This window comes from Zeus faber (genome assembly GCF_960531495.2).
Source record: "Zeus faber genome assembly, chromosome: 17".
Lineage (NCBI taxonomy): Eukaryota > Metazoa > Chordata > Actinopteri > Zeiformes > Zeidae > Zeus > Zeus faber.
Window position 1 is genome coordinate 10597762 of NC_137204.1, and position 11012 is coordinate 10608773.

General features: G+C 41.5%; 1 protein-coding gene across 1 annotated transcript; it reads right to left on the bottom strand.

Moving 5' to 3' along the window:
• Positions 1–1328: 1328 nt before the first annotated feature.
• Positions 1329–4858, bottom strand: cetn3 (centrin 3). The gene is made up of 5 exons (XM_080017883.1): positions 4645–4858; positions 4246–4381; positions 3507–3621; positions 2580–2771; positions 1329–2030 (listed from the first exon to the last, which is right to left on the bottom strand). The coding sequence occupies exons 1-5, from the start codon at positions 4659–4661 to the stop codon at positions 1987–1989; spliced, it is 504 nt and encodes a 167-aa protein (XP_079874009.1). The 5' UTR covers positions 4662–4858; the 3' UTR covers positions 1329–1986.
• Between the last annotated feature and the right edge of the window lie 6154 nt (positions 4859–11012).

Consider the following 11012-nt stretch of genomic DNA (forward strand, 5'->3'; position numbering starts at 1 on the left):
AATTAGACCCGGGAGAAAATAGATGTATTTTTAGAATTCCCATCAACACAGACGCCATAACAGAGAACAAAGGAGAGACTATGGAAACGTACACACGGGGTCGTGTGTCAACAGAAACCACGAGGGGGCGACATTGAGGTTGTAACCGGGGAGGAAGTCGGGGAGGGTTTATTTCTGGAGATTGTGTTTGCTCTTGTCTGAGAGCTGACAGCTGAGCATGTGCCGGGGTGAGGGCAAGACATGATGTATACTGTATGTGTGCCGGCCAGATGCAGGTGTCTGTTTCGCCTTTACGAAATAAAACCGCTGGACTCCTCTGATTACGCCTCGAATAGCTCGGTTGATACTTTACTCTGTAATCCAGTGTTTACCGACATATTTCCTACCACCGCAAACTTTTTACAATGAGATATATATATCAGTGTATAACTGTGTTTATTATTATGGCCTGCTCGTAGTACCTCCCGTTCAACGTTCACTGGAAGTCCTCCCTCACTGAGCATGCATCAAACCCACTGGATCACATGAACAGAGTCAGAAAATCCAACGGCCCCAGCGACTCGTCGAGAACCCGAATCTCCAAAAAAGGCGTCAAATTTCGGTCGCCCCTAATAGTCGTCACTTTGAGAGGATGAAATGACTCTGGTGACGGCAGAGCTGCCCTCCCGACACATCCTCCACACCTAGCGAGCGCGGTGGGTTGAAAGTCACTGCTGTCGTCTTATTGTCTGGACTATTTCCAAAGCAAACTTGGCTCTGCACCCACAGCCCTCCTCTTCATCACCAAAGTGGCGGAAAAAGTCGAATCCGCAAGGCTCCTTTGAAACATAAAAACATGCACTTTTACCTAAATCACTGGGGTTGGAAGGGAGCTAAATGACAGTGAGCTTTGTTACAGGAGCTTTTGGGGTCAGCGGGTAAGTCACATCAATCTCACCCAATTACGCGTTACAAAGTATATGATTTATACTTTCAACGTGTTTCAACCACTGCGTGAAGAAATTTCACATTCTACTGAAAGTACATAATGAAAAGCTGCACCTTGTGTTGCAAGGTCAAAATGGCGAGGCGGTGTTCCCGCCAGAATGCGTTAATCGGAACAAGCTCGAGTTTCACACTGGAGGTGACGACGAGTAGGAGTGATGGAAGGTTTCAGTCTTTTTTTTGGGGATTCGGTTCTTGACGACTGTCAGCGAAGCCTTCGGTCGTTCAATTTTCCAACTGTTCCAAAAAGGTATACAGTATAGTTACACATTATGGAGCCATTAAACTGCGTAATCCTGGATAAATAACATCTCTCCACTCTATATAATTTCACCGTACATTTTTATTCAAGTATAAAATAAATAGCACATTCATCAATCCATATGATTACATTTTTCTTCAGCCAAAGTAGAAATGGTCACCCCCTCCCAAATAAAGGTATGTTCTTTTGGAGAATTTCACACTGTTATTCTGCCAACAATCCCACGCTTCATTTTAAATAGATTTCAATGTGACAGATAAAACGAGAAACATGTAGTTTTCATAGTAACTACCCAGAATATATATATAACTATATATATATATATATAAACAATATTAAACTCATAATAAAAAAGGACTTATCTTAAACGAATGTAACTGAAAATGACCAATGTAATGCTGACAGTATTACAGAAGATGACATTTGCTTGTGATTTCTTTGAAAAATACATTTAAAAAGGAGCAGCCTCAGTGTAGCCTCACCGAAGACTCTCCAGTCCAGTACTTTCATGAAAGTATAAAGAGTATGGAATATGGTGCCTATAATCCAGGTAAGCCTTTGTATGGCAGATACACTTTAACTCTTGTCTCTCTGTCTCTTTATGGGCACCATAAAGAGACAGAGCTCATTTGAAGTGACTTGTTAAGACGACATTGAGAAAAAGCTTCTCTTGTCTCCGCTCGTCACACCGATTATGAAACGCCCAGTTGTCTGCAACTCTTTGTGGCTCGGTCATCCGGTCAGGAGTCTCCCGTCATGATGGCCAGGAATTCATCTTGATTTACTGGAAGAGAAGCAAAACACAAGTATCCCAAATGACGAATTAGAAATGCAAGTCAGGAACAAATGAAACAGCTGCAAAGTTTCATAAACTAATGCTAGCCATCTTGAAGAATAAGAGTGTCACATCAGCGATTTCAATCAAAATGGATATTCAAGATGAAAAGATATGGAATTCTAGAAGTCACAGACCTTGTATTTCTTGCTGACAATAACATCAACATCTAGCATGATTTAAGTATACTGGGGTTATGTATATTAAGTGTATTACGGTTACATATATATATATATAAAGTGTATTACAGTTAAGTTTATTACGTTCAAGAGCTTTGAAGCTTTTGAAGATCGCCTCTTCAATTCTAACTGGATGATATCTCAATAGTAGACAATCTTATATCATTCCCCTTGGACTGGATTTGAGTGAAAAGCTTCCTCAGCTAAGAAATGACTGTTTTTACAGTTTTTCTTTAATAGTTTATTAAAGATGGCAAGCAAATGAAATAAGATCAAACATAAGTTCAATGTTAAACGGGTAAGACGGGTGATGGCTTACTCTCGCCGTCGCCATCGGTGTCGAACTCGTCGATCATACTCCGCAGCTCCTCGTCGGTGATGTTCTCTCCGAGCTCGCGCGCCACCCTCCTCAGGTTCCTCAGGCTGATCTTGCCCGATTCGTCATCGTCGAAGAGCTTGAAGGCCTTCACAATCTCCTCCTTCGGGTCCCGCTCCAGTATACGGTCTGTGACTTTGGCGACGAGAGGGGAAAATACAAAAGAACCAAGCATGAAGTTCCTTATAGTGAACTTCTAGTTTTCTGCTCATCTAATGTGAGCCATCTTAAAGAATCAAACCAGTGTCACATCAGTATGATCAAATTAGATATTATGAGGAAAGATATGGAATTGACAAGATACTTATTATTTGTTAATAATATAACATCAATATAAGGTAATACATAACGATGATTTGAGTCTACCCCTGGCAGGAATTGAAACCACGACCATCTTGCTGTGAGGCAGCAGTGCAAGACCTTGCCTCAGGTTCATTTTATTTTATTTTTTTGTCAATAAATAGGTTTATATTTAATGCACATTACCAGATACATATCTTTAGGTTTTTTTTTTTTTTTTTTTTAATGTGTATTTTACAGCCAATTTATTTTAGGTTTACTTTGCAGGTTAATAGTTTATCATTAGGTTTATCGCCATCTTTTTGTTATTTACTGTTAATGTTTCTCACACTTATCCATCTTCTACTTAACTTTGAGGTTTATTTTTTATTGCCGTATTCCTTTTTATTCTATCGCCTTATTATCGATACCTATTTTGTTGTAAAATACTGACACTGAGCATGTGCCGGGGTGAGGGCAAGACATAATGACACTGTAACGAATAAAGTATCCGTGAGTGAAAGTAATGTAGTAAACATAACACAAATACAATTCATAATCCACATTATCGGTCAAAATGTAGATGCTTACCAACTTCATTGAAGTCCTCGAATGTTATTTTGCCATTTCCCGCTCTGTCATAGTCCTTGAGAATCTTCAGAACGTCCACTTTTCTCACTTCAAAGCCAAGGGCACGCATTGCAACCTGGAAGCGGGAAAACAAAAGGCTCTTAAAATGGCTTCAAAATGACTCATTTGTGTGCTTCTCTTAAGAAATAAGATTAACATAGCAAATCATCAAACGAAAGTTGCATATGAATGGGAACATAAAAATGTTCCCAGCTCTAATAAGTAATCTTGGAAACTTTATTTAAAGTCCTAACAAACAAAAACCCAAGCCTGCATGAGCACCCGTCCAGTGGGTGTAATGACTGGATCGACAGACAAGTCAGGACTTTTAATACTGTGATTGCTATTATGAGTTAATGTTGTCTTCCACTGGCCTTGACGGTAGAAGCCGGATGAGAGTCAAGCGAATTACAGAATGGAAAATGGCACAAAAAGTTCATAAGAGCTGCACCATTTTAGTTGCGCTCAATACAGGTGTAAACATACTCCAGTGCTGCAAGTTGCACTAGTTTCTTTCCCCACCACTGCTAAATGCACGGCTGCTTGACATGTCTTCAACAGACTTAAACGTCTAAATGGAACTTATTGACCGTTAAGTGTTCAAAAAAGAACAAGACTTCACGGCCACATGACATTTGAAATGCTATGTTGGAAGACATCATGGGTTGGGCTACTTCGGCGGTAGCGTTTCAAGGTTTACCTTGAGTTCGTGGTAGTCGATCTCCCGGTCTTTGTCCGTGTCGAACAGCTCAAAAGCCTCCTTGATTTCGTGCTTCTGCTCCTCCGTGAGCTCCCTCCTCTTCTTGCGCTTGGCTTTGTCTCCAGCGAGTTCCGCTCTGCAACGAAGGGCATCGGTTAGTTACCCGCCGCCAGCATCGGTACACCGGCCGTACGCGACGCCACCGTCAAAGCGCCATATTTAAACGCCCCGTTTGAACCGAAGGCGGCCGCCGTCGCGGTGGAACGACCACGCAAATATGACCGCACACGCGGCCGTCAACGGGGCCGGGCGTGCTCAAACAACCGGCGCCGCGACGCTTCGGGGGACACGTTACAACACGAATCCCAGGTGTACGTGGAAACGAAGGCGTTGCGTTACCGTAAGGACAGACTCATGGCGGAGGGCGTCCGCGACCTGTCGGCGCCGGGCGAGCAGGCACGCCGCCACAAATCAGTTCAGCCGCGGGCGCACGGCGGCCTCCCATTGGCGGCGCCGCGCTCTGCGTGCCAGTAAGGACGTTCCTGATTCGTCAGGATGGACGGTCGCGCGTCTCGTCGTGGCGTCGTCGTTCGCGATCCGGTTTGAATCAGCTGTTCAGCCGAGAAGGTATTTTAGACGACGATGCATCATTTATATCAAGATGCTTTATGCACAGAGTTCAAAAAAAAATAAATAATCCAAAAACTGAATTGACACCGATTACGCTGACGAGCGAAGTGAACGGCTCGTTCTGGTCGTTGCGTGCAGGAGCTGTCTGTGACGTCATTTTACGCGCGCGTTCTCGAAGCGCGTTGCCGCTTTATGTTGCGATTGACATTTTATTTTCATCGAAGCACAGTTTGTCTGCCGTAAATGTTGTGAATCGAATTTCGATATTGGCTAAATATCATATCCCACTTTCATATGATACTTTCCCCACACTTGAAAGACGCTCGTTAAGCCACAGTATCTTGTTATTGTGTGTTATTTTAAACGACGCACGACGTTGACGTTCGCAATTTTCTGCTTTGCGTCGTCATGTCATTCAATAAAGATATAAAAAAAAAAGGTAACGGATCTTCCTAACTTTAATGTCTATATATACGTTGTTTTTAAATATATGTACATCGTTTAGAGCGTTGGTGTTGAGCTAAAGCCCCGGAAAGCGACGACGACTCCCACAACGCGCACAGGAGAGTAGCCTCCTACTCCCACCGCCCAGCTTTCCAGTCCCTCGTCCCACTGGCTGGCGGCGCCATCTCGTGACGTCATAGAGGAACTGCAACGGAGAAGAAAATAACGTTTTACTCCCCCCCCCCCCCCCCCCCAGTAGTTATTAGAAACGACGCCTTCGTTTTACTTGCGCATATTTGTAATGTCGCTGTAACGGGTGAAGTTTTTATTATTTAAATTGATGTATACACACGCACACACACACACACACACATTCACTCACACATATATATACACATATACATATACAGTGGGGCAAAAAAGTATTTAGTCAGCCACCAATTGTGCAAGTTCTGCCATTTAAAAAGATGAGAGAGGCCTGTTATTTTCATCATAGTTATACCTCAACTATGAGAGACAAATGAGAAAAAAAATCCAGAAAATCTCATTGTCTGATTTTTAAAGAATTTATTTGCAAATTATGGTGGAAAATAAGTATTTGGTCAATAACAAAAGTTCATCTCAATACTTTGTTATATACCCTTTGTTTGCAATGACAGAGGTCAAACATTTTCTGTAAGTCTTCACAAGGTTTTCACACACTGTTGCTGGTATTTTGGCCCATTCCTCCATGCAGACCTCCGCAGTGATGTTTTGGGGCTGTCGCTGGGCAACACGGACTTTCAACTCCCTCCAAAGATTTTCTATGGGGTTGAGATCTGGAGACTGGCTAGGCCACTCCAGGACCTTGAAATGCTTCTTATGAAGCCACTCCTTCGTTGCCCGGGCGGTGTGTTTGGGATCATTGTCATGCTGAAAGACCCAGCCACGTTTCATCTTCAATGCCCTTGCTGATGGAAGGAGGTTTTCACTCAAAATCTCACGATACATGGCCCCATTCATTCTTTCCTTTACACGGATCAGTCGTCCTGGTCCCTTTGCAGAAAAACAGCCCCAATGCGTGATGTTTCCACCCCCATGCTTCACAGTAGGTATGGTGTTCTTTGGTTGCAACTCAGCTTTCTTTCTCCTCCAAACACGACAAGTTGAGTTTTTACCAAAAAGTTCTTTTTTGGTTTCATATAACCATATGACATTCTCCCAATCCTCTTCTGGATCATCCAAATGCTCTCTAGCAAACTTCAGACGGGCCTGGACATGTACTGGCTTAAGCAGGGGGACACGTCTGGCACTGCAGGATTTGAGTCCCTGGCGGGGTAGTGTGTTACTGATGGTAGCCTTTGTTACTTTGGTCCCAGCTCTCTGCAGGTCATTCACTAGGTTCCCCCGTGTGCTTCTGGGATGTTTGCTCACCGTTCTTGTGATCATTTTGACCCCACGGGGTGAGATCTTGCGTGGAGCCCCAGATCGAGGGAGATTATCAGTGGTCTTGTATGTCTTCCATTTTCTAATAATTGCTCCCACAGTTGATTTCTTCACAACAAGCTGCTTACCTATTGCAGATTCAGTCTTCCCAGCCTGGTGCAGGTCTACAATTTTGTTTCTGGTGTCCTTTGACACCTCTTTGGTCTTGGCCATACTGGAGTTTGGAGTGTGACTGTTTGAGGTTGTGGACAGGTGTCTTTTATACTGATAACGAGTTCAAACAGGTGCCATTAATACAGGTAAGGAGTGGAGGACAGAGGAGCCTCTTAAAGAAAAAGTTACAGGTCTGTGAAAGCCAGAAATCTTGCTTGTTTGTAGGTGACCAAATACTTATTTTACCGAGGAATTTATCAATTAATTTATTTAAATTCCTACAATGTGATTTTCTGGATTCTTTCCCCCCATTCTGTCTCTCATAGTCGAAGTGTACCTATGATGAAAATTACAGGCCTCTCTCATCTTTTTAAGTGGAAGAACTTGCACAATTGGTGGCTGACTAAATACTTTTTTGCCCCACTGTACATATTTATATATACATATATATATATATATATATATATGTGTATGTAAATATATACACACACACACACACACACTTTTTGTAAGTATAGTACTCTGTAACGTAATAGAATGTATCTGCCCCTGGTACTGTAAAATTTGATTGGGGGCCATTGGAGACTGATTGATGGCCACGGATACAATTACATATGCTTAACCTTACTAATACAAATACATCATATGTTTACGGATAGGGAGCAGTTCCAAACAATCACATTAGGCGAAAGTGGGTTTTTTTTAGTTGTAATGCATCAGCAGTTCCAGCAACAGTCAGAAAATGCCAACGACTGCAATGACGAGATGAGGCCCCTAGAGGACCAAGCGCAACACAAAAGCATACGCAAATTCCCATACTGTGCGTCATTGATGGTTGATGGTTTGACACAAATGTCCTGTTTATTTTTGTTTTTACGGTGCACGTGTATATTGAACACCCTGCAAGTTTGCATTATTTTGTAATCCAAGGTCATCCAATATATGAACTAATTCAGTCGAGTGAAATTCATAGGGTGATAGTTGTATGTTTATCCCAATTGCGTTGCTTTTCTCATAATTAGGTCACCTTTTACATTTAGGGTTACATAAAATGGAAGCACATTCTGTGTCTTATTAAGTAAACATTACAATAACAAGTGTTCTTTGTTTAAGGCAACTAAATATGTTTGCTGTTCAACATGGCACATAGTAGTAAGCAATTATAGCATAATTAAGAAATTCTCCTCAAAGCCCGACCAACAAATGGTGGGGGAAGTCAGTCTTTGAGAACATCAACATGTGGGTGTGTGCGTGCGTGTGTAAAATAACTAATTGAATCAGTGTGTGTGTATATATATATATATATATATATATATATATATATATATATATATATATATATATAGAATGAAGTGAAATAAGGCAGTAAAGAAATGCTGCTGGGAGAGTTTGTTTGACCACAGCTTCTCGGGGAACTATAACAACAAGACACGTCAGAAGAACAATATTAAGCCACCCATATGTTTGTTGTTTTTTTCAGCTCACACCAGAAAGAATTACACTCAGGGTGGACCTTGGCTATCAGGGGAGGGATTGAGCCATCTTCTCTCAACATTATGACCTCGCTTCAGGGTTAAGTGTGGTGTAACTGCAATCTGCTGGAGACTATTAAAGGGGGCCTGTCATGCTCCTTTTTACGCAAATTGATATAGATCTCTGAGTTCCCCAAAACATGTTTGTGAAGTTTTTTGCTGAAAATGCCACTCAGATTATGCACATTCTGTTCCTGACGCTCTGTTTAAGTGGGAGGAGCCACCCTCCTGAGGCCCTGACTTCTGTGAGCCAGTAGGGTTTGAGCTTCACTTTCGGGTTTTGTTGAACAGGTACTCCTCACTTAATGACCGAGTTCTGCTCCTAGGACCAGGTCGTTAAGCGAATTGGTCGATAAGTGAGGACCCGTGTTACTTCACGGTAAGGGGGTGTAGCCATTGTGAACGCTAGTGTAGTAAATACTGACAGACTGAGGGAACGAGACTAAGACTGAGAACGGTCATGAGATGAGATGTATACAGTGTATAAAGTGTATATAGTATATATAGTATACAGTATATAGTGTATAATGTTTATAGTATATAAAGTATATAAAGGGGGATGCATGATGAGATGCGTGACACTGAGACACCGTGGTATTGTACGCAGTGTACAATACAGACTGGTCGGAGAGCGGGTCGTAAGTCTGAACGGTCGTTAGACAGGTAGGTCCTTAAGTGAGGAGTATCTGTACTGACTCCGTGAACCTTCACTGATTTCATCTTATCAGTACACTAAAATCTGTCTCTGAACAAATTTGAGGCGAGAAATAAACAATCCAGTTGCTGCATCTTCACTCATATTAGATCCACAGGGACACATTTCAAAGTTTGTTTCGACTTTTGTTGCCATTCTCCAGGCTTGTGGGGGGCATTGCACGCGGGGGATATTTTGTTCATGGTAGTGTTGGAAAATAAAATAAATAAAGTAAATTAATTGAACAAATACATCACAACAAATACAATTAATAGACGAATACATCTACAATAAAAACACTATGGTTATTGGTTTCGTTTGGAGAGAGCGAATGGCGTGCCGCAGCCCACAGTCTCTCGCATACAGGTACTCCTCACTTAACAACCAACCTGTTTAACGACCGTTTGGACTTAGGGCCAGCTCTCTGACCAGTCTGTATTGTACGCTGTGTACAATACCGCAGCGTCTCAACATCAAGCATCTCATCACGCATCACCCTTTATATACTATATATACTATAAACATTATATACACTATATATACTATATATACTATATACACTATATATACTATATACACTGTATATATCTCATCTCATCACCATTCTCAGTCTCAGCCTTGTTCCCTCAGTCTGTCAGTATTCACTACACTATCGTTCTCAATGGCCACGCCCCCTTACCGTGAAATAACACGGGTCCTCGCTTATCGACCAAAGTCCTTAACGACCTGGTCCTAGGAATGAAACTCCGTCGTTAAGTTAGGAGTATCTGTACTTATTTTTATTTTAGAAAGAAGCACACAGCAGAATTATTTTAATTTAAATTATTTGAAAACGTATATTTCCCATCGTCTACAGTTTCTTCACAGTATGAATTCCTCTTTTTTTTAAATTTTTTACGATTTGTGCTGGTCTTCCTAGCAGCGCTTCTTATTCCCCTTGTAATTTCTCCAGCAGTGGGTGGAGTTACTCTCAGATGGAGGGCGGTTCTAAAGCTGCTGAAACCGTAATAGATCAGGGCTGCAAATCTGAACGGTGTGTGTCAACACATGTTTTCTGAAATAGACAGCTCACAAAAAACTCACTGGGTTTACTTAGTTCAAAGTTTGCGTTGATTCCTTATAGGTCCCCTTTAAATATACTTCATATGACAAAACTTAAGAAGTACTTTCCTGCTACATTTGGATCTTCTCACTAACAGCGTAAGCTTGTGATTTTCTTTGAGAACCAAGTTTACAAATTTCCCCACAACAACAACAACAACAACTTTGGAGCAATAAATGAAAATAACAGACAGTAGAATATATACAGGTAGAATAAATCTCGCTTCACACCGAATCCTAATACAAATCCTCCAACAGTCTGATATTCACCCCCTAGTGAACTGTGTCTAGGTTTAGCATCACAACATATGGAGGAGAAAATTGGAGAGATCCTTCTCTCCGGTACAACAGGGCGCACTGTGCTCAGCTGAACATTTACCATGTTCCATGAATGAAAGTTTAAAATTTCCTTTGTGTAGCACTTGCAAAGTGCGAAAAAAAATATACATACAATCCTCTTATATAAAAAGGGATTTATTTGATCGTGAATATGGTTACATTCAATGTTAATGTTAATAATGTTATTATTCTATATACGTGACTACATTGATTCCACACAGCTTTTGGCATGCGGAATCCCACTCACCATAGGAGTAAATAGACTTCTGGTTGCTGTTGTTTGTCGGATTCGGTGTAAAGCCGGCTTCGGAGTTGTGCATGGGGCGGCAAGAAATACTCAGACAGGAGGTTGTTACAAGGGATCCCACAAATTCGCAGTACATGTTGAATATATTTAAAATATATTAAAATATATTTTTAACTATAATAAACATTCCAGGCTTTGCCTA